The 24376-nt window shown below is 40.0% G+C and overlaps 3 protein-coding genes across 4 annotated transcripts in view; 1 reads left to right on the top strand and 2 right to left on the bottom strand.

Moving 5' to 3' along the window:
- The window catches only part of TMED8 (transmembrane p24 trafficking protein family member 8), a 16244-nt gene extending 5748 nt beyond the window's left edge, over window positions 1-10496 (bottom strand). The window contains exons 1-6 of one of the 2 annotated variants that reach the window (XM_070754128.1): window positions 10064-10496; window positions 4896-4965; window positions 4409-4474; window positions 1915-2046; window positions 1336-1477; window positions 557-850 (exon numbers count right to left, since the gene is read on the bottom strand). In XM_070754128.1, coding sequence (XP_070610229.1) covers window positions 557-850; window positions 1336-1477; window positions 1915-2046; window positions 4409-4474; window positions 4896-4901 — 640 coding nt within the window. In that variant the 5' untranslated portion in view covers window positions 4902-4965; window positions 10064-10496. The remainder of the gene's footprint in view (window positions 1-556; window positions 851-1335; window positions 1478-1914; window positions 2047-4408; window positions 4475-4895; window positions 4966-10063) is intronic. The other variant, XM_070754120.1, reaches the window with a different exon arrangement.
- Window positions 9675-17139, top strand: SAMD15 (sterile alpha motif domain containing 15). Its single transcript, XM_070754148.1, has 3 exons — window positions 9675-10974; window positions 12994-13092; window positions 14119-17139. Exons 1-3 carry the CDS (start codon window positions 10591-10593, stop codon window positions 14386-14388), a joined length of 753 nt encoding a protein of 250 aa, XP_070610249.1. The 5' UTR covers window positions 9675-10590; the 3' UTR covers window positions 14389-17139.
- On the bottom strand, window positions 15319-24376 carry NOXRED1 (NADP dependent oxidoreductase domain containing 1). Its single transcript, XM_070754138.1, has 6 exons — window positions 24222-24376; window positions 21702-21901; window positions 19660-19840; window positions 17667-17821; window positions 16904-17111; window positions 15319-15773 (listed from the first exon to the last, which is right to left on the bottom strand). Exons 1-6 carry the CDS (start codon window positions 24374-24376, stop codon window positions 15491-15493), a joined length of 1182 nt encoding a protein of 393 aa, XP_070610239.1. The 3' UTR covers window positions 15319-15490.

Raw genomic sequence — 24376 nt, 5'->3', positions numbered from 1 at the left:
TTACCATATTTAAACTTGGGACATTGCCCAATTCCCAGTGAGTCTAGGCAATTCACAAAATAAAAAAACCCAAATAATAAAGCTATATAACAATGAAGCAAAAGGAGTAAAAGAAGGAAACAATTATAAACATACACGCATAACACCTTAGCCAAAAATCCAGGCATAGGCCTTTTTGTCACTAACCCCTTCTTAGAATAGCATGGTTCTTAAAATCTGAATGGCCCAAACTCTGTTGTTATGTACACTTTAACCTTATTTGCAGAGGTTGACATTCAGGCTGCTCAGATTTGGCAGTGTTTGAAGCCACAACTGTGCCCATAAATGAGTGGACATATTTATGAATAAATAAACCCACCTTTTATTATCAGGATGTACTAGGTTTTCCTGCTTAACAGTCTGTGGAATAGTTTGAAGACTAATGGCACAGTTCAAAGGAACTCAAAGTAGTTAAGAAGTTGAGTTCTTTAACTCAAGTTAAAGAGACTATTTGGGGCATAAGATTTTTTCATAATTATTTATTAAATGTATACATACTATTGAAGACATGACATACCTTCAAATTCTTCTTCTTCATCTTCTTCATCACTTGATTCACTGACCTGAACTGTAATGGCAGTACTTGTAATAGGAGTCCAATCAAAATAGACTCCAAACCCAATGTCATAATCTTCCGTAGCAAATTCCCAACAGACACGCTTCCCATCAGGATGGGTGGGCACCCGGACTGTTAATACCTCGCCCCGTTTCACTAGCATTCGGGCATTCTTCTCCTTTGCCATCTGTGCTTTAAACTCCCTTATCTTAGAATTTGTCCAGAGCGTGGGGGGAATCAATGGAGGTGGCCGAGCTGGGAGAAAGAAGGATGTTTTTATAACATACATTGTTTCCTCAAAAATAAGACCCTTACATTTTTTTGAAGCCTGAAATAAGTGCTTGGCCTTATTGCCATGCACACAAAAGCTTGATTGGCCTTAATATCAGGGGATGTTTTATTTGAGGGAAAACAGGGTAGATGCTGATAGAATTTTTAACAACTGGATATTCAGCAAAATTTGAAATCATCTAAAAGCTAAATAAAAAAGAATTTAAAAACAATCCAACCAAGGGTGGAAATTATATACAACACCACAAAATGGAAAAACTAAAAGCTAAATTAAACAGTAAAAAAAAATCAAAATCTTTGTTGCTGGTTTCTTAAATATGAACATTTCAAAACTGACTATAAGTATTAGTATACTCTTCCACAAAACTGCTCAAAACTTGCAGATTTCTTCAATAGAATGCTAGCCACTGATCCATATGAAGACACAGTAGTGAAAGCATATTCCTTACCTTTCTTCTGTTCACTTAGAAGATCTGTAGTTTCTAGGTCTGCAGACAGGATGTCTACTGCACCTGTATATTCAGATTGTATCATGATTACATCACCTGGTCCTTCTGGTGTAGAGAATTTTGTCTCTTGTAGTACAGCTTCCTATACAGACAAATGTATATAATATATATAAAATACAGTGGTGTTAAGGTGCCTTAGTTTTTAACAAAAATTGCTTTTTTTCCTACATATTTTTATCTGAATTCTTTAACTACCTATTTGCAACTATGTCATCCTAACTAGAAAAAAGACCTTCAGAATATATTTCAATGTAATATCTTCTGAAGTTTTTTTCTACTCCACATTTCTTCAATTCTAGACAGCACAGAAATTTAATCAATTAAAATATATTGCATCCCAGAAAAAATACAGTTCAATAATCTTATCATCTGCACTGTATGCAAATTTCTTATTATCTCAAGACAAACATTTCAAAGCATACAGTCACTATAATGAAAAAACACCAATAAACATGTTTGGAAACAGGATTGTAAGGATGGTCTGGCAAGTAGAAATAGGCCAACAGTCAAATTGCCTACCTCCTTTTGATGCTGAAGTTGATCAGTAAGGATCTCCTCTTCTTCAATTACATCTTGCTCCTCTGGACTCCCGTTAGAACTTGCAGGATCATTTGTAGTATCTGAATTTACAGGTGATCCATTCTGCAGCCTCTCAGAGAAAGATAGCACAAGAATGCAGGATGTTTTAAGAACCTGGTACTGTATATAACAGGTAGGTAAAACGCCAATCAACTTGAAAAATAGAGACTTGTAAGGTGACTTGGAGTCAAATAGGATTCCTCTGGCTTACATATTATATCCAGATGAGTCTCAGCTAAGCCAAAATTCAAATGAGAAATGCTCTGTTGTACTCCTTTAGGCAGCTGAAAGAATGTTATGTGCCATCAAGTTAGTGTTGATTCTTAAGTGACCACATAGGTAGATTTTCTCCAGGATGAGTTATTGCTGAAGCTTTTCATAAATACTGGATTTGAACTACATCCAGCACTAAGAAACAATTAGCTATCATAGATCACGCATCCATACAAAAGCACAACAATTTGACTGTTTAGTTCAAACAACTTACCCATAAAAATCAGTTTTAAAACATCGTAAAGAAAGAAAATGTACGGCGTACGAAAATATATTTTATAGAAAACAGTTCAGTTAGCTATAGCAATAACTTCTTATCCCTACCAAATATTCCACAGGATGATAATTTCATGTGGGCTTAGGGCAAATATTTAAAGTGGTCTGATACATTGCCATATCACTCTCTATCTAATTAAGTATCATCTATTCTGATTTAACAAGAAGAAGCTCTTTAAAGCAGCAGGCAGGGATTTTCTCATGTCTGTTATGAAGGTTGTTTTCAAATGGAAATGCAGGAGATTGAAGCTGTACATGCAAAACATGTCATGTATTGACTGTTACTGTAAAGGGGAGGAGTCAAAATGTATTGTTGTTTATGAGAGCAGGTGCTTTATATACATAAGAGACGAACAAAAGAATAAAAGCATAGGAATAAGTAGCAGTTCTCTTCTCCACATGAATTCCCTAATGTAGATGTAGGGTAGACCCTGGGGGATACAGTACAATAACTTGCCAGGAAAAAAATGATTACTTTAAGCCAAGCATAGGAAGTAATATTCTGGAGAACGGGCTAGTAGGTAGACCTCTTCCACCAAATTATTTCTTGGTAAATTAATATTTTGGTAGCTGGCCATTGTGCAATGCATTTATTTTATAAATCAGTGGTTCATAGCCATCAGACGTCCCATTTGTGAAATTGCATGTATGTCGTTTTATTTACTTAATTTATTTATTTATTAGATTTGAGAGAGTTTATTCAAAAATTCAAAATATTTCTACTAGCCCAAAAAGTATAGGTGCCATTGCTATAAAGTTTATCTGCATATTGATACATAATGCACTCACAAATACTGCAGAAAAAAATAGAGAGAGACTGCCTCAGAAGAAAGTATTTATATTACCGTACGTATTTGTCATTATAGTTGTTTCTAAACTAGTGATTTCTGCCTTTATTGACACTATCTAAGCACACAGGTAGTCCTCAACTTACAACCACAATTGGACCTGGGATCTCAGTCTTTCAGTGGTCATTAAGCAAGACACTCATGTGACTGCTTCACTCAACAACTGCAATCCCGGCACTTCTGATTGGGGTTAAGTGATCTCCCAATTGCAGGGAAGCAAAAACCTTCCCTGAAACTTGTCCGCACATGTATCCCTGTGTGAGATTTTGTTACCTGCACAGGTTCGGGAAGCAAAATCGCACTCGCACTTCAGAGCTGCGGAGCTGCGCAGAATTAGCCATTCCGGCAGCAGCCCATCTCTGTGTATACATTAGAACTGCCCCAACCCTCCCTGTCTTTTGTAAACTTTTCCCCCAGGCTTTTTTATACTTTGTTTTATGTTTGGTATGAATGTGCTGTTTGGTTTTTAAAAAAATAATGATAGGTTTTTATATGTTTTTTAATATTAGAGTGCATATGCACTCGATAAATTGTTATTATTAATATAAAGTGAAACAAAGTAGAATATTGCCTATGCCATATCTGTATAGTATTCCACAAGAAACTCCCTACAAAGCATTTCAGTGGTAACCTCTTGTTCCTTTATCTCTGTGCCATTTTAGGCATATTTTATATTATGTCTGAAATCAGGAACTGGTTAAAGCTTCATCACCATTATCCCCCTCTATAATCCATGATTTTCTGCAGAATGACATCCCTATTTTTAAAGAACTATTTTAGACTCTATCACACTATTTTGCAAATATTAATTTTACAAAAATAATATAAAACTGTTCTTAGTCCTAGGAACATATTAATGCTAATACTATTTATTATTTTAGTATGATTAGATTTTATTGGAACTAAACACGTGTAATGAGTTAATGAGTAGTGGTTAAGATGTTGAACTAAGACAGAGGAGACCTATGACCAAGTCTACCTTCTGTCATAGAAGCTGCCTGGATGAATTTGGGCAATTACTCTCTCAGCTCACCTACCTCACAGGGCGCTTGTGGTGGGGATGAAATTGGAGGCAGGAATGCTATGATGGCTGCCTTGAACTCCTGGAGGAAAGATGGAATATAAATCTAACAATAAATACACCTAACAAATAAAATGTTTACAAACATTTTTGCTGTGATTGTCTTCATTGTTATATACTTAATTTCTCCTTATAGCTCACACTCTAGTAGCAAGCATACAGTTAAGTTTTGAATCATAAATAAAACACCAAACAAATTTAAAAGGTAAAAACATTGCTATTGCTTATCCATATACCTTGATCATCAAGGACATATGCATGAAGACCCTCTCAAGTGAGCATTCAAAAGGTATTGCTACTCTTTATAGTCAGTGGAAGAAGATGACTTGCCTTGCGAGTACGGAATAGTCTTTTGGATTCTATCTAGCAGCATGTTAGCAAGTAAAAATGAAAACAAATAACAGCCCAAATAATTTATATCAAGAGACTCATAGTTATCTTACCTGCATGGTAATATATCCTTTTCTGAAGCAATAGCTTCTTGGACTGATTTTTGAGTTGAATCTTCATTTTCTAGGAGAGAGCAAAGATAATTGTAATAGTTCATCTTTTAGAACTTCTAATTACCATTCATTTATAGGCACTTGATGTTTTTTTATCAGCCAGCAGGATCATGCTATATACTACCTTTGGGTAGGGTTCAAAGCCTCCGATTTCCAAAAAAAATATGAGACAAACAAATATATTTACATTCATCAGTGAAAGAGGTTTCTATTCTAGGACAGTATATTTGGCTCCAACACCACCATGAGACTGTCCACCATCAAGGCCAACACTTCACAGAGGGAGCTGTTGGAATCTGGATCATAGGAGCCAAGAAGCTCATCTCAACGGTCTTACACAAGTGCCTTCGCTGCCGCAAACAACAAGGTAGGACAATGGCTGACCTGCCACCTGAGCCTCTCAGTACTGATCTGCCCTTCACCTACCCTTCAAGGCCCATGGTTAGTGTCTGCCCATCAGACCAGAGGTGGTCAAGCTCACAGCAAACGGCGGGCCATCCTTTTCAGGTGTCTTAGCATTTGAACTGTCCACATCAAAGTCATCGAATCCATGGACAGCTCCTCCTCCTCCTTCATTAATGCTCTAAGAAGGTTCCAAGCCCACAGAGACATAGTCAAGGTGTTTAGCTTTCACTGCAGAACAAAGTTTGTAGGAGCCTGCAAAGAGCTACGAGTCGATGAGAGCACTCACTTAAACCCGGCAATTGATAGCTACTTGAAGGCCCAAAGTTGTGTATGGACATTTAGCCCTCCTCATGCATCCCATATGGGAGAAGTATGGGAAAGAATGATCGCATAGCCGATCAAAATCTTTGACTCCAGGTTGACAAAGGCACCTACACTGACGTATGAGATCTTCATCATCCTCATTGTCAGCATTCCAATTAACATCCAAGAAATAAATCAGAGTCCAAACCTTGGCCTTCTTGCAAGTTCCAATTTATTAACAGAGTCATGTTGGCCACAAAGCGTAGGCAAGCTGAAACTAACTTTTCCTACAGTTCTCCACCCAGGTTAAGGTTCATCCCTTGTCCCCACACCCACAAGTTCAACACATGGACTACTACGATTCTCTCAATGTCCATGATCCTCCCATGTACTTCTGGCTGGTGGCTGTTGTGGTTAGCTCTGGCCCAGCTCCTGCCCCAAGGACTGAGGAGGTGGATGCGGGAGAAACATCAACATGTCATAGGCATGTTTTGCTGCCGACAGAGTCAGACGGTGAATTGTCCTCTGCAGAAGGAAGTGACGGTGAGATGGAAGGGGGGGGGGGGTTGGATGACAGCCCAGGAAGAAGTCAATCATTCTTATCTTCCTTCGATTCGAATGAGGAAATAATGATAGACCCACGCATGCATAGAGCTATGCATAGGAGTGAATAGCTTCAAAAGTATTATAGGAGATAATTGAGTCCACCTATGGTTGGGTGGGGTTTAAGTAATTAGGGCTGCTGTTAAATTGGCAGCATGCTGGCTTGACAGTGTGGAGATTATCTGATCGTACTGGTTTGGACCATGACTTCCTGTTTCAGGACTCTGTTGATTTTTCAAGACTTTGAAATCAAGGCAGAGCAAAGCGTGTATGTTTAAACTCACAGAAGAAGGAGGGCTGTGACCTTTCTTCACAGCTGCTAGCTAAGTACTTAAGGACTGTTTAAGGGGTTTTTACAGCCTACAAGTTTGTTTTGGGAAGAGTGCTCTTTGTAATACAAAAAGTTTCTTTTGAATTTTGTGATAAAAAACATTGTTTTTGAATTTTCAAGTGTGTGTGTGTCTGAATTTTTTACCCTTGAATTTTCGGAAGGCTCATACCATAGAGCCTGGCTGAACAGTGCCGAACAAAAGATGATCTTGAATCTCTGAAAAGAATTTGTTGTGGCTAGTATTTTTCCCTCTCATGCAACCACCCCTCCCCAATTCCCACAGTACTATTTTATTTGTGGCAGGCCAAAATATTCAACCCAAAACAATGGCTTCGGTCTGACACTCATGGCAGAAATGTCAGCTATCATCAACGCTCAACCAGTCCACTTCATTCGGATCCCGAGAATCCAGCTATCCTCACACTAGCCATATAGTTAACACTGAAGACAGGTGAATGGCCAGCACCATATGGGAACTTCATTCCCAAGCACAAATATAAGCAATCATGGAGACAAGTTCAGTTGCTGGCCAACACTTTCTGAAAGGGTTGGAAGCAAAAGTACCTTTCTACCCTTAAGATTCGCCATAAATGGGAGACTACAGAGCCAAATCTCAAAAAGGAGACTTTGTCTTGTTGAGGGACAAGTACACATCTCAAAACTCTTGGCTCATGGGATTTGTATAGCAAGTTCTACCTAGCTCTGATGGACTAGTTCGCCAAGTTGAAATTCAAGTCGCAAAGCCACAACATTCATGCCATGGCTTTCGCCAAGAAGCTCTACACCAGACCAGTCACCGACCTGGTACTGCTGAGAAGGAAGACTAATCTCAAAGATTGAACCTCAAGCTTTGCTTACCTTGCATCTACCTCATTGTCTGCATTGTTTGATGCTATGCTTTGTTTATTTCAGTCAATTAGATAGTTAAGTTGGCATTGTTTATGCTATACCTTTGTTTACTTTAGTTAATTTGTTAGTTAATAGTGGAATTTTATAATTCCAGGCGGGGAGTGTGCTGATAGACCAGAGGGATATGTAGCTCAGATTAAGAGCTGTTTCTTTAAGAGATTACATTATGGGGAATGTAGTCAGATTGCACTTTAGGTAATGTAGTCCATGACATGTGACAGCATCTGTGTGTTCTTACTGGCCATTGAGCTATACCTCTGCTGGGTAATTGTGCCATGCAGAGCATTTCATGTTTTAACAAAGGACCTTGCAACAGCTGGAAGAAGGGGAGAAATAAATCCCTTTTCATGTACATGTAATGGGATAGATTATGAATATATACTCTGAAGAACCTCATCTTGAATATGTAAATCTATGAGGATTCTGGACAATAAATGTAATCTGGATGATGTTACCATTTGCATGGAGTTTTAACTGTCTGTGAAAAGCAATCCTACGCTTGGACCAGAACATAGTGAGTGGAGGATTTGATTACACTTGCTATTTGGGAGCAAATAAACCTCGCCAAAACATGGGCACATCTGCGGCTCTGTGCGCAATTTTGCTTCCTCCACAGGTGCAGCAGCAAAATCGCACTGGCCCTGCAAGAACTTATGAGCCGCCGCGGCGAGCGCAATTTAGCATTCTGGCTCATAGCCCACCGCTGCTTCTGGGCATATAAAATAAGAAATAAATGACTTTAATAGTTTTATCACTATTACATGATGAAATAGTTGCACCAAGCTACATTAGTCTAATTATAAAATAGCTGGTATGTTAGGGGAAAACATAAACAATGCAATGCCACAAGAGAGAATTCTCTCACAAACCAAATTATAAATGTTACAATATAAGACCATTACTGAAATAAAAATGTCAGTCTTATTATTATTCCGTTCATAAATACAACATGATGGTACAACATGATGGTATTGTCCCCCAAATTTGTTTATTAGTGGAGTATGGTTTTGCTCTTTGCTGACTACAAGGATCCCACAAAGACCTTATCATTAGAATGAAAATTTATTTTTGGTTCAATATTAGGCTACCAAAATGCAAGAACCTCTAAAGAGAGGGTGGGGGAGTTCTGGGGCTACAGAAGAAGCACCGATCCCTTCATTAAAATATAGACAATCATTTGTACACAACATGTCCAAGGACACTTCAATGGTGCTCTTCTACTTCATAAATCAAATACCAGAAGCATCCCTACTAAATCACCTGGCTCACATGCATATGGCTTCTCTGTAGAGATTAACACAGAGCAAAACAACAATTATGTGGGCCTGGAAGTAAAAGATCCACCAGGTGATAAAGTTTCCAGGGAAACACCTGCTCCATCCTAGCTAAAAGCATTATTTTAATAAGAAGGGTTATTTACAGATACAGTCCCTGGCCTATTAAGATGTGCTTGCTAAACATTGCATAAAAGTCACAGGTTCAAATTGATAGTCAGGGAAAAGGGCAAGGCTGGGGCAATTCTCTTCTCACTCATTCACTCACTCTCTCCCCCTTCCTTCTTCTCTCCCCCTTCCTCTCCCTCCCCCTCTCCCTCCTACTTCCTCCTTTTCTCACTTCCTTCCCACCTCCCTCTCCCATTTCCTCCCTCCCTTTTCTTCTACCTCTCAGTCCCTCTCTTCCTCCCCCTCCCCCTCTCGCTTCCTCTCCCACTTCCTCCGTCTCTCTCTACCTTTCTCTCCCTCTCCCATTTCCTTCCTCCCTCTTCTTCTTCCTCCCCCTCTCCCTTTTCCTTTCCCCTCTCTCCTTCTCCCACTTCCTCCCTCTCCCTCCTTCTTCCTCTCCCTCCCTCCTCTCCCTCTCCTTCCTCTCCCACTTCCTCCCTCCCTCTCCTTCCTTCTCCCTCTTCCTCTCCCACCCTCTCCCTCCTTCCTCTCCTTCCTTCTTCCTCTCCCACTTCCTCCCTCCCTCCTTCCTCTTCCTCTCTCTCCCTCCTTCCTCTCCCACTTCCTCCCTCCCTCTCTCTCTCCCTCCTTCCTCTCCCTCTCCTTCCTTCTTCCTCTCCCACTTCCTCCTTCCCTCCCTCTCCCTCCTTCTTCCTCTTCCTCTCCCTCTCCTTTCTTCTTCCTCTCCCACTTCCTCCCTCCCTCTCCCTCCTTTTTCCTCTCCCTGTCCCAGTTCCTTCCCCCCTCCCTCTCTCTCACACGCACACCGTGCCTCAGTCCCCAAGGCCCCTTCTCATTTACTTTTCCTCAGGCAAGGCAACGGCTCCGCCAAACGCAGGAAGCTGAGTAGAGGTAGCAGCACCTCACGTGGCCTCGCTGCCGAGGAAGGAGTGACCTGTTGAATTCTCTGCCTCGCAGGGCCCCAACCACAGGTCCAAAGGAAGGAACTTGGGGGGGGGGGAAGAAACCCCCTCCTCAAACAACTCGCATTTCTCGAGCCCCCCCCCCCCTTAATCCTCTGCGAGACCCTCGGCTCAAAGGGGGACCTGAAGGCTTGACAGGCACCACGATTCCCCCCCACTCCCACCTCTGTGCAACAGCCGTCCCGAAAGTACCTGGAGGAGGCGGCAACGGCGGCAACGCCACCCGCTTCTCTTGCTCTTCGGCCCCGCTAGGGCAGCAACGGTCCCCGCTGCCTCCGCTTTCCTGGCTTCCGAGCGCGGAGGCTTTGCACCGGCTCTCCTCGGAAGCGGCCGCGTCGCCCGACATCGGAAAGCGAGAGCGCAAGAAGCCCCCCCGAAGCGCAAAGCGGGGAGAGGCGAACCGATCCGGAAACGGCCGAGAAAAGCCGAACGCTCCGCTTCCCTTTGACAGTGGCCGCCGCTTCTCCTCCTCAGGCCTCCTCCACCCTACGGACTTCCCGCCTAAAACCCGGCCGCGAACGAGAGCGGGCTTCGTCAGGCTGCGACGGAGCGTCTCCCGATGACAAGAGAGAACGAAGCGAGGGGAAGGGAAGAGGGCGACCCTTCCCGGAAGACCCGGTCGCCATGGAGACCGCTCTCCAGGAAGGACGCGTTGCCATAGCACCGGGAGAGTGTTCCCCCCCCCTTCTTCCTTCATTGCTCCCCCTGCGGTCGGAGTCATGGAGAGCAAGTGGACTTTGCGGGTGGAGAGCGCGGAAGAGGAAGACGAGGAGCTGGTGGAAGAGGAAGAAGAGGAGGACGAAGAAGATGAGGAGGAGGACGAAGACAAAGAGGAAGAAGACGAGGAGGAGGAGGAGGAAGAGGGCGAGCCGCCGCACCGCCGTCGCCGTCGCCGCCGCCGCCGTACCCCCGTTCCCCTGAAGTCTCAGAGTTCGCTCAAAGAAGGCAGCCGGGCTTCGCCTTCCTCCGACGTTGTGCCCGAAGGCGAGTCGCAGGTGGAAGACGAAGTCAAAGTTCCCACTGTCGTCGGTCCTTTGTTTTTATCCTGGACCCCCGAGGAGGTGGCTGAATGGATCGGCGATTTGGGCTTCCCTCAGTACAAGTTAAGCCCGGGTTTCCTTGCAAAGCAGAAGGGGTGGCATTTTCTGGAATGAGTTCACACACAGCTCATATCAAGCCATGGTTTCCTGAGAAGGTCCCAAACTGGCTTATTTTAGGACACACACACACACAGAGAGACAGTCTCATAAATGTTGCTTTATGATGACTGGATTCAAACCGGATTTAAGCAGCTTGTTTGAACCACTTAAGCTTTGGGCTTTCCTCAGTACAAGTTAAGACCTGGTTTCCTTGCATATTCTGGAATGAGTTCACACACAGGTCATATCAAACCATGGTTTCCTGAGAAGATCCCCAACTGGCTTATTTTAGGATATACACAGAGAGAGACAGTGTCATAAATGTTGCTTTGCCATGACTGGATTCAAACTGGATTTTAAGCAGCTTTTTAATCCACTTAACCCTGCTACTATGTTTGGGTCTATATGACCCGAAATGAAATTTGAGACCCTGTAGATTATTTTTCATGCGGATCTGAAACTTGTCATTAATTGACTTTTCCTCATACTATGAGTGTGGAGTTTTTTTTTGTTTTGTTTACTTTTTGCTACAGGCTGATTGTTATATTTCGTTACACCCGAAACAATACAAATGTATAGTAAATGAAAACACAACAGAAGAGTTAAGCATGTTTCGTGAATCCAGATTAGATGCATAATTTATGATAGATCATAGGTTCCAGTAGTGGGTTGCTATTGGTATGGTAGAGGACGGCGCACCGGCAGTGCATAGTGCGAGCTTCGGTTCTCTTGCATATACATACTTGTCCTTTATGTCTTTCAATTTGTCAGAGAGATCTTTATGCAGCCATGCTGGTTTCTTTTGAGACCTATTATTATTTTTCTTCTTCATTGGTATTGTGCTAGACTGGGCTTTTATAATCTCATTTTTCAAAATTTCCCAAGCTTCTTGAGTTGTTTTGTCCTTGAGGATTCTCATCCATGGAATCCTTCTCAAGCTCTTTCTAAGTTTATTGAAATTAGCTCTCTTAAAGTCCAAGACTCTAGTTCGACTTCGTTCTACTGTTTGTGTTTGCATAATGTTGAATTCCAATATTGCATGATCACTTGCCCCCAGGGTTCCTGTAGCTTCAACAATGTCTATCATTTCATTTCTGTTAGTGAGAATTAAGTCCAATATGGCTGATCTGGAGCTACTAAATAACTGAAGAGTGCCATCAATTGCTAAATAAAACATCAGTATTATTATTATTATTTGGATTTGTATGCCGCCCCTCTCCGTAGACTCAGTAATAAGTCATTAGTCAGTATAACTACAGTGTTCCCTCGATTTCCGCGGGGGATGCGTTCCGAAACCGCCCGCGAAAGTTGAATTTCCACGAAGTAGAGATGCGGAAGTAAATACACCATTTTTGGCTATGGACAGTATCACAAGCCATCCTTTAACACTTTCAACCCCTAAATTACCATTTCCCATTCCCTTAACAACCATTTAGTCACCATTATTACTGGTATGCACCATTGAATAAGACACTTAGTGATCCTGCTATTTATAAACATAATTATTTATTAACAATAATTATTTTTTTCGTTATTTATTTGCAAAAATTATTAGTTTGGCAATGACATATGACGTCATTGGGTGGGAAAAACCGTGGTATAGGAAAAAAACCGTGAAGTATTTTTTAATTAATATTTTTTGAAAAACCGTGGTATAGGCTATTCGCGAAGTTCGAACCCGCGAAAATCGAGGGAACACTGTACTTAGTAAGCTAAAATGTGGTTCCTTTTCTTTTGTTTAGGTCTATCAATTTACTGCAATATAAAGATAAGTTCAGTGACGCTATAAAAATGTAAAGGAGGTCCCAATATTTTGTCTTTTGGAGTCTACGGAGAGAGGCGGCATGCAAATCTAATAAATAATAATAATATTCATGCATCATGTTTTTTATATTTTTGTAAGTGCTGCTAGCTAGTTAATTGGAAGAATAGAACATTTGAAGCTAATATTAATAATAATATTTCTTATTTTGTTTTAAATAGGAGTGTTTTACTGAAAATTTTATCTCAGGACGGAAACTCATATATGTAAACTGTTCAAATCTGCCACAGATTGGGATTACTGACTTTGAACATATGAAGGTGAGAGCACATATATATTTACATGAGTGATGGCTGAATATATATATCAGACACAAAATATGTAGTTTAATGCCAAAGTTAGATGTCTCCTTGTTATAACGGTACATAAGTATGGTATAGTGATTAATGTATTAACCTACAAACTAGTTTGTAGTTCTAGTTCCACATTGGACATGAAAGCTTTGGGCCAGACACTCTTTCTCAGCTCAGCCTTCCTCACAGGGTTGTTGTTGTTACAGGGGAAAACAGGTGGATCAGCGCTTAAGGCATCAGATTAAAAACCAGGAGACCATGCATTCTAGTCCTTTACCTAGGCACAACACCAGCTGAGTGACCTCAGACTACTCCCTTTCTTTTAGCCCTTGGAAGGAGGCAATGGCAAACCATTTCTGAAAAATCTTGCCTGGGATTTGCCCAGGCAGTCTCTGAGAATTGCATGCGATTGAACAAATAAACAAAAAAAACCCATATAGTTATTTTAAACTAAAAGAATCCTCTGTAGGATAATCTATTAATTATATTTTTTGTTCACACAGGTAGGATGTTACCATGGTGCTGTTGACTATTGATGATTTTACTTTTTATTAATATTGTCTTTTTGTACTGACTTTCTCTGTAGATGTTTAATTGGTAAATGTTAAGAGTACAGTATTTTAGTATTTGTTTAGAAACTGGTTGCTTAAATTAGAACCTTAGAAATATCAGACATATTTTCCAACTTTACTTTACTAAAAATATGTTACAGACATATATTCCAGCTTTCTTTACTGAGAATGAAATGAATTTGTGTGACCATGTTTCTTTACAGTGGCAAAACCCATTTTAAGCCTTTTGGTTTAATTAAGAACCAAAACTATACATAACAGTGGTACATTTAGAAGATAGGGTATGTGGCACTGGATTATTTTGAACTATCTGGTATATGCCAGCCATCTCCTAGTGGGATACTACAATGACAATTGTGTAAGTTTTAAAAAATGAAGTATTGAAAATTGTTTTCAGATATTTTTCCTCTTTTTTTTGCAGGAAATTTCAAAGCATATACGAGAATTGCTGCAAATTGAGGAGCCCCGTTTTGAAAGAAGTATCTCTCTCCCACCTCGAGATAACATTGGGTTGTTCTTAGAACAGAAGTCTCGAACTGGAAAGCGCAGTGATGTTCTTAGTTATTCTCAGTTTGTTCAAGATGCAAAATTACAAGAGTATGAACCAAAGCCTCCAACTCCACTATATGAAGAATTACAGCCTTCAACTTCGCCATTTGAAGAACAAACCAGTTCATTTTTCTCAAAATAAGAGAAAGTATTTATTGTTCACATATTTCAAATATTACGTTATAACTTTTTCTGCATTTCTATTTCAGTTTTTACAAGGAACAAAATAGTATATGGATGCAGTTTAACCAATACCCTAATCCTAAACTTGATACATAGGATATCAAGGTGGAAGTACTTACTGATGGATGCAAAACAGAAAATTTTGCACATCAGTAATGCGAAATAAAGTCATGTGTGAAAACAGAGGGTTTTTCTTACTGATATTTATGATGAAGACGTATTATTTATTATGTGAGGACTATTATAAGAATATATAGGGCTTCAAGTAAGCTGCCATCTATTAATGAATCGCTTTAAATATTTAGGATCAATTGACAACCTTACAAAAACCCTAAAATCAGGCAGTACTGCTTAAAATATTCCAGAACCATATAAAAATTTTAAAAAATGTACTGCTGGAATTTGCTAATTCTTGTGATTTAGAATTTTTATTTCTTTCAAAGAACATGTATCACTTTCACTACGGCTCCAATCTTCTTCTTCTAAACTTGGACAAGTTATCATTATAATGATAAAAAATGAAACAATATTTAGTTAGGCAGTTATATTTTGTTAATATTCTTAAATTTTAAATAAATATAAAAATGAAGCAACATGAAAAATCAAACAACCAAACTTATATATATAGTATTTAGAATAATTTATGACTGAAAAGTAGACTTATGAATGCAAAGGGGGTAAGCATTTCAGATCTAAAAGATACAATAAAATACAAGCTTCAATTAAAGTGCCATAAACGACAGGGTGTAGCATGGGATTTCTACACAAAATGACAGTGAAACATATTAGTGTATTCATGGGAATGCTACATTGGCAAGTATGATAGAAAGCGGGTCATATGGTATAAATCATGTCAATTTGGGTTTTTTTTTTTAGAATTTTCCTTCTATTTTGCATTTATGCCTAATTTTTCACTGAAAAATTTAATTTTCAATTGGCTTTCATTAATATTTACCATTTGAATTCATGTAACGCCATTGTAGATGCTGCTCCCAAAGTTCTTTTAATGCTAAAAATGAAAGCAATATATATATATTTCCATTTCTAACAGCTTGGATAATTTATAAGTCTTCAGAATCAGAACTAGATGTGTCTTCCATCCTCTTTGCAGAAATTTCATCCATGTGAAAGATCAGTGATTTAGTGGGTTTCAATAGCACTGCTGAAAGAGGTACCTTTTTAGTCACAGGTATCCCCAACTCTTCACTTTTCATGGCCAATGCTGTTATCGTGTTAAAGTAACAGAATGAAATGATTTCCTGTAGAGATGTATTTGTTTCAAGAAGCTGGCTAAGAGGCGAGTCTTTGAGCTGTACAGTTGTTATATCGAACCAGGGAAAGGAACTAGAAGAGAAAAGTCTGCTATGTATGTGTCCTAAAATTATTCAATAACTGTTCTATCACTGCAGAGGTAAAAGAATGGAAATGGGAGTATATTTAACAATTTATTTAATTTGATGATTATGTGGCCATAGATAGAGAGTAATCATCAGAACTTCAAAATGGATTGTAACTGTCCTCTACCAGGTAGGTACAATTGCTATGCGACCAGTCATAAATCGAGGACTACCTGTATATAGAAACTCTGCGCTAGCCTGAACATATTTACAGCACAAAATGTACATAAAATCTTGTTTACATTCAGAATTACTCATTAGAGAAACACCTTCAATTTATGACAATATTTCTATAAATGCAAATTCTGTTTTCAGTAGCCTCCACATGATGGTTTAACTTTAGAAGCAGCCCAGTCTAAAACAGGACATGGGGAAAATTATGAAAAATACAGGCTGAATTATGCAAGGACTCAAATTGTACATACCAGAGGTGGGTTCAGGCCAGTTTGCCCAAACCAGTAGCAAACCGCTGGTGATGTCACGGTGTCCACGGTTCGGTCAGTGCCAGTCCGTGGGCACCATTTTCCCCCTCCTGGGTTTTTTTTCCTTCTGCGCATGCGCGGAAACCTTGTTTCCAGCACTGCGCATATGTTGCCATTTTATCTTTGGCTTTTTTTAAAAAATCCAGATTTTTCTGCACTGTGCATGCGTGCATGTACAAAGTGCTTGCACGCCCACGAGGCGTGACCACGTAGCGCAGAAGGAAGCAAACTGGCAGCGAGATAAGTTAGAATCCACCTTGATATATACCCAAGAGATTGGGAATTAATCATTGTCCAATAGGTCTCAAGCTGAGGTATAGGAAGGAAAGACCCAGCATGTATAGTGCCATTCACTTATACCATTGAAATCCTGATTTGTTACTGGAGATTTGATGGTGGGGGGGGGGGATTTTTGGATGAACTTTTGAGGACCGAAACTCTTGCACTTTGTGACTTTTTAGAAGCGTTATTCATATTATTGGTCTTAAAAAACCAAGCCACCAAATATTACTCATAAATTCCATAAATAATGCATTATCAAAATGTTGGATAAAACAAGATTAAACAGAACAATTTTCTACTGGATGTTACTTACTCATTAGCAGTCAAGGTGGAAGCAAAGACTGGGTTGACAAAATGTTCACAAACTAGAAATGGAGATGAGGTGGGGGCATTGCCTTCACAAAAACATACTTGATTGAGCAATTCTAGAGCCCTAGTATGGGATAACTGTTGTTGGGTGTAGCTATTTATAGCTGAATAAAATACAGCTACCAGCCACTTCATGTTGACAGTTATTTCACCTGAAAAATAAAGAAATATTTTCTTTCATGTTTAGTTCACCATGCCTCTTCTTCGACCTGTTGCCCTCCCATCAGTCTGAATCATAATGGCCAATTGAAAACACCAAGTTGGTGAACACTGTTTAAAGCTTAAACTGTAAAATAAAACCTAATAAAGGAAACATGCTTGCACTGTTCCTGCTTTGAACATTCCTCAATTGGCCTTTTTTTCTATAGCCATCTTTGCCTGGATGCGTGAATAGGTCAGACATTCCAGAGGCTGATAGTACCCCAGTGATGGGCTACCAATTTTTTTACTACCATACTGTGGGCGTGGCTTATGCATTTTGTTTCAACATCTTTCAGTGCAAATTGGGTGCTCTGTGGTGGAGCTCCAAATTTTGCTACCGGGACTGCGTTCCTGACTGTTCCCGTTGGAGCCCATCACTGTAGTACCCATAGCATATTGCATCCTTGTCACTGATACTAATTTTCTGGACAGGAAACAGTTCTATAAGCCAGAAAAGACAAGAGGAAAAGTTCTATTTTTCACAAGGCTTGCAAAAGTCCACCTACCCTTGGAGTTACAAGGACATGTCGCCTGGATAACTGCTGTATCTTTGAGGGCTTCCAAAACTGTCCTGTTAGCCTCCCATATACAAAAAGAGCTGTTCCCAGAGCACTTGTACTGTGGCTTCACGATTCTACAGAAGGAAGTCAGTTGCTTCAGTCTGAAAGTAAGAAAGATCTTATATTATGCCATTGGATTAAACATCAAAAAGTAAGTGCCATGATGATGATGATAACAACAAACAACAATAATAACAGCAGCAGCAGCAGCAACAACAACAACAACAGAGTTAGAAGGGACCTTGGAGGTTTTCTAGTCCAACCCCCTGCTGGCTCATATTTAAATGTTTGTCCACTAGGACTCCAAGTTCCCTCTTAGTTACTACTGTTGAGCAAGATACCACTTATAGTGCTGTACCTGTGCATTTTGTTTTTCTTGCCTAAATGTAGACCCTTACTTTTTTTCACCACTGAATTTCATTTTGTTAGATAGTACCCAACGTTCAAGTCTGTCAAGATCCTTCTGTATCTTGAGCCTATCTTCTGGAGAATTGGCTATTCTTGCCAGTTTGCTGTCATCTGCAAATTTGATGAGCTCCCCATTTATCCCCTTGTCCAAGTCATTGATGAAGATGTTGGAGAGTATTTGGCCTAAAACAGCTTTGGGATACCCCACTGCATACCTCCCTCCATGTAGATGCTGTAGATGCAGTTCAGTTGAGCACTACACATTGAGTGTAGTTGGCCAGCCAGTTTCAAATCCATCTGGTTGGTGGTGTTGCTATGTCTAACCCACATAGTATTTATCTATGGATCATGCCACTTCTCAGCTACTTCCTTCAGCCAATTATTGCTTACATAGTGCACATAACATGCATGAGTATGCTATGCATGTATTGATTTCTTGTTCTACTGTACATGAACACAATAAAAAAGATACATGCTCAGTTACCACAACAGCCCTTTTTATACCTTTGAAATGTAATCACAAAATATATGGATATTAGCTAGAAATTTATTTATTTATTTATTTATTCATTCATTCATTCATTCATTCATTCATTCATTCATTCATTCATTCATTCATTCATTCATTGATTTGCCACCCCTCTCTGAAGACTATTAAGTAGCCTTAATACTCAAGCCTGGCTTTCACTATACAATGCCATTCTTATTCTTCATATGCAAGACCTAAGACAGTGATGGTGAAGCTGTGGCACATAGAGCCATATCTGAGAGCACGCGAGGTGTTACCCTATGTCAGTTCCAGTGCATATGTGCATGCTGTTCAGCTGATATTTGGCCCTCTTTTTTGGCTGTTTTCACTCTCCCCAGGCTTCAGGAAAGCCCCTTGAACCATGGGGATGGTGAAAAATTGAAACATAGAAGATTGACAACAGAAAAAGACCTCATGGTCCATCTAGTCTGCCCTTATACTATTTCCTGTATTTTATTTTAGGATGGATATATGTTTATCCCAGGCATGTTTAAATTCAGTTACTGTGGATTTACCAACCACGTCTGCTGGAAGTTTGTTCCAAGCATCTACTACTCTTTCAGTAAAATAATATTTTCTCAGATTGCGCCACCTTGTTCTTGTGTTCGCTTTCCTATTAAAAACACTTCCCTCCTGAACCTTATTTAACCCTTTAACATATTTAAATGTTTCTATCATGAAACCCCCCCCCCTTTTCCTTCTGTCCTCCAGATTATACAGTTTGAGTTCGTTAAGTCTTTCCTGATACATTTTATTTATTTATTTATTTATGCTTAAAACCTTCCACCATTTTTGTAGCCCGTCTTTGGACCCGTTCAATTTTATCAATATCTTTTTGTAGATGAGGTCTCCAGAACTGAACACAGTGTATTCCAAATGTAGTCTCACTAGCGCTCTATACAGAGGTATCACTATATATTGAGTCATTCAAACATGTGAGAGGGAGCACGATAGTTTATGGTTTCCAATTCAAATTAGCATGGATATAATAATGCACCATACCTGGTCAAAGGAATTGCTGTGACCAGGCTGTATATAGTACAAGAGTTTTGGAGACAATCTTGAATTTCGGAACATATATGTGGAATGTGACATGGAAGACAGCAGAGAAAAGCAACATCTGCCCAGCCTACCAGCTGCTTGTTGTTATAGAAACACTCAACTCCCAGCTTCTGGAATTCTACTAAAAATAAAGATAAAGAAAAGGAATAGTTAATTTCTGCTCCCATAGAACAAAACTTTAACTGAAGTGGCTCAGTAGTGGTATTCACTTACCTTCACTACCAGTTCAGAAATGGGAGCACATGTGTGCTCCCGTACACACTTTGCTTGTGTGTGGCACTTCTGCACATGCATAGAACCTTCTGCGCATGTGCAGAGCATCTATGATGATTTTCGGGCTGGTGAATGGAGCCTCTCACTGCCGCCGTTGCCGGTTTGCCTGAACTGATGTGAACCAGTAGAACAGTGTTTCCCAACCTTGGCAACTTAAAGATATTTGGACTTCAACTCCCAGAATTCCCCAGCCAGCTGGCTGGGGAATTCTGGGAGTTGAAGTCCAGATATCTTCAGGTTGCCAAGGTTGGGAAACACTGCAGTAGAATACCACCACTGAAGGGTCTGCAGTCTTTAGTTACCTTCTAAATCTCCAGAAAGATAAGCATGTTAATTTGTTACAATATTGAACTTGATAAGACAGCTTACCAACTCTGGTTGTTTGACTCACAGCTCAGTGAAAGGCTGCAAAAATGTTTACTACCATACTGTGGGCGTGGGTCATTTTGTGGGTGTGGCTTGCCGGTCATGTGACCAGATGGGAGTAGCTTCACGATCATGTAACCGTGGCGGCTTAAAAGTTATGTGACTGGTTTAAAGGTGGCCAACTTGACGTCACTCACATCAAGGGTTTGGGTTTGGGTTAGGGTTAGGGTCTGCGGGAGAGGGCCCTTCTCTGTTGCCTTGACTCTATGGAATCAACACCCCCCCACCCCGATGTCCGTACTGCTCCCACCCTGCTGGCTTTCTGTAAGGCCACATAGACCCGGCTATGCCAGTAGGCCTGGGGACCCTGAATCAACAACTAGCTTGGCCCAGTGTATAAATGGTATGTATGCATGCTCTTGAGTTATTACAAGCTATTACGAGTTTTAATTAGGTTTTTAGAGCTTAGATTGTATTTTTTGACTTCTTTTTATTGTTGTTGTTTTTTTGTAAGCCACCCTGAGTCCTTCGGGAGTGGGCAGCATAAAAGTCAAATTAATTAAATAAATAAATAGATGCCAATTGGCAAACGCCTGATCTTTGATCACGTGATCATGGGGATGCTGCAATAGTTTAAAGTGTGAATACTTGCTGTAAGTCACTTAAAAAGGTCGCTGAACAAAAGGTTATAAGTTGAGGACTGCCTATACTGTGACAGTTATTGCTAAATTATATTTTACTTTGATTTTATAGCTTTCATTTTCCTTTTGCGTCTCAAGAATTCCTATGGTAAGGATGATGATGAAAGAAAGCACCCCTGCTTTTATAAATTGGATTTTTCAATGGGAAAGTGGCAGCTAACTGGTTCAATCTTTAGCAAATAGTCGTTTCCCTGCTTAGCATAAACTGCAACACTTTTTTCAAAGACAAAGGTGCCCTTTTTCGAAGACAAAGATGGAACCAAACATTATTCCTTTTAAACAAACTCTGAGACTTTTTGTATTTTGTTTCCTATGATTTGGCAGCAAGAAATTATACTGTAGCTATAATATTTAATTTGACAAAGCACACCAGCTCTTGTTTTTAACTGTTATGGGCAACTTTTTGTGAATTCTTTTCACAATATTGTTTGGCAACTGCTCAAAGTCAACAGTTGAAGTAAGAAAAATAATCAATAAGTTGTTATAATGAAATATAAACTGAGACTAAGGATGAGTAGTTGTGGAGGAAGATATACAAAGGGCATGCAATTAGAACATGAATTCTACTATTATATAGAAAGGACTTTTGAGTTTTATGTATAATAAAGCTTCTTCTCTCTCTTTCAAGCACCTGATTCTTACATAGAGTTTCTGGCCGTCTTGTGGAGATCTGGATGTACTTTCCTGAGATGGCACCAAAATATAACAATGTTCTGGCTAGTTGTTTCCCAAGATGGCCTCCACCTATAATCCCAATCTTCAGTCTTTGATCTTCCTTAGGAGCCTGGGAACCAGCAAGTACACCCTCAATGCTTTCCCTTTTCTGATTCTCTTTTTTCTGTCTGAGGGAAACGCAAAAGGGTTATTATTACACATACATAAAGTTGTGTAGATGGATGTAACTTTTCAATTTTAACCTGGAAATGATAAGATTGAAAAATTGTCATAAGATTTCAGGGATGGTGAACCTATGGCATGGGTGTCATAGGTGGCACACGGAGCCATATCTGGTACCACGTGAGCCATTGCCCTAGCTCAGCTCCAATGTGCCTATGTGTGCCAGCCAGCTGATTTTTGGCTTGCACAGAGGCTCTGGGAGGGCGTTTTTGGCTTCCGGAGAGCCTCTGGGGGAAGGTGTTTTTACCCTCTCCTGGCTCCAGGAAAGCCTTTGGAACCTGGGGAGGGTGAAACATGAGCCTACTGGGCCCACCAGAAGTTGGGTAGCAGGCTATTTCCGGGCTTCTGTGGGGTGGGGGAAGCTGTTTTTGCCCTCTCCGGGCATTGAATTATGGGTTGGGCACTCATGCATGCGTGATAGCGCACATAAACGCTCTTTCAGCACCTGAGGAAAAAAGGTTTGCCATCACTGTACCCTGTTGTCTTACTTGGCTCTCTGCTTGTCTATTACATATGAGCCTAAGATAGCTCTTTCCAGCAAATAGCAGTCCCAGTTTAGAGCAGACGAACTATCCAATTTTATACTTGGAAAGGGAGGACTGTTGCTTTTAGTGACTTGGTATCCTCCTGGACTCATGGCCAGGCACAGGAGCCACAGAATCAAATCTTTTCAGTGCCTACACTCTCTATGGCACTGTCTTTTTCCATCTTAGCAGCTTTAAAATGGGTGGACTTCAACTCCCAGAATTTTCTAGTCAATAAATTGGCTGGAGAATTCTGGAAGTTGGAATCCACTTGTCTTAAAAGATGCCAGGGTTGGGAAACATTGCTCTATGGAGTAGCATACCCTGGATGTTTTCCTTCTTGGTTTTTATACATTTTATTAAAATGTGATAATTTCATCAGTAGTTGGAATGTTGTGCACTTGTTTCTTCTGGTGGAAGAAAGGCTTTTGATTTGAGGTTATTGTTCCCAATACTACCCTGTTTCTCCCAAAATAAGACATCATCTGATATAATCAGCCCAATGGGCTTTTGGATGCATGGAAATAATGCTAAGTGCTTATTTCAGGGTTCAAAAAAAATATAAGACAGGGTCTTATTTTCGGGGAAAGACTATATATCCATGGGTTAGATAATATTGTAATTTTCACTTTTGTTTTTGATCCAATTTATGGAAGTTGGGAAGCATGCCCCTTGAGGGTTTTTCACAACTAGGACGTCCTATTCGATCCCCCAAATTTGAGAATTCGTAAACATTGCTATTATTCATAGTTGAAAATTCAAAATCTTTGTTAATATTGCTACAAATTCTTCAAATGTCTATTAGCAATTCCTAACATATCTGACACTGTCCAATCATGTTATTTTTACTCTAAATATATAATTTATATCCATTTTTAATTTTAATTTATTTGACCATTTATATGCTTGGGACCAAAGTTTAAAAGCAAATAATGTAAACAAATAAAATAATTGCAAGGGAGAGTCTTGCAGAGATTAGCCAGAGGAAAACATCCATTACAGACAATCTCCATGATTTATGGAATGTCCTGAAGCAGAATGAATGGAATAAGCTACGTCTATAAGGTTCTCTTGGAGGACATTACGGTTGGGGCTGAAGAGAATAGTGTTCCAGAAAGCAGTGACAGAGAAGGCTTGCTTCTTAGATCCTCTAACCTTGACAACTTTAACTTCAACTCCCAGAATTCCTCAGACAGCCTTAAGGGCCAACTGTATTTTCTGGTTTTTCTTCAGCTTCCACCATGACCTGGATGACTAAGAATCTCCATAGACCAGAGCTCCCCAAGTTTGGAAACTTTAAGACTTGTGGACTTCAACTCCCAGAATTCCTCAGCCAGCTTTGTTCACAAGTCGTAAAGTTGCCGAAGTTGGAGACCTTCTAAGATGACATTATTTAATACAGTGTTTCTTAAGGTGTAGTCTTAGGCCCCTTGGAGGAAGGTCCCCCATGATCCTCTTAGGTATCTGCAAAATCAACATTATTTTCAGTCTTTGTTGATTTTAAATTTTTAATATGGTAAGTGTTAATAGGTATACCCCATAAAAACAAAGATCCTTTTGGTTTTCTCTATAACTTTTTAAAGCGAGTAGAGGTCCTAAAAAGTTTTTTTTAAGTTTATGAAACATTAGTTTAATAGATGGGACCAGAAGAGTGCCCATTGTATCAGATCATATTGAAGGAGTTGGCACAATGGGAAAGAGAAACAGAGAAAGAGAGAGGGGGGATTGGTTTTGGTCTTACTTGGTCGCATTGAGTAATTTGCAGAAGAAAAGTGCATGGGCACAAGCATTCACCATCAATCCTTTGGCACAAGACCTCAGACAAAAAAGTGGCTCATTCGTCCCAATCCCATATTCTGGCTGGAAAGTCTTTAGGTTTGCCATAATATTGGCCAT

Source organism: Erythrolamprus reginae, chromosome 1 (assembly GCF_031021105.1).
Source record: "Erythrolamprus reginae isolate rEryReg1 chromosome 1, rEryReg1.hap1, whole genome shotgun sequence".
NCBI classification, from domain to species: domain Eukaryota; kingdom Metazoa; phylum Chordata; class Lepidosauria; order Squamata; family Dipsadidae; genus Erythrolamprus; species Erythrolamprus reginae.
Note: the sequence above shows the minus strand (reverse complement) of the source record. Positions and strands in the feature narration are given on the sequence as shown.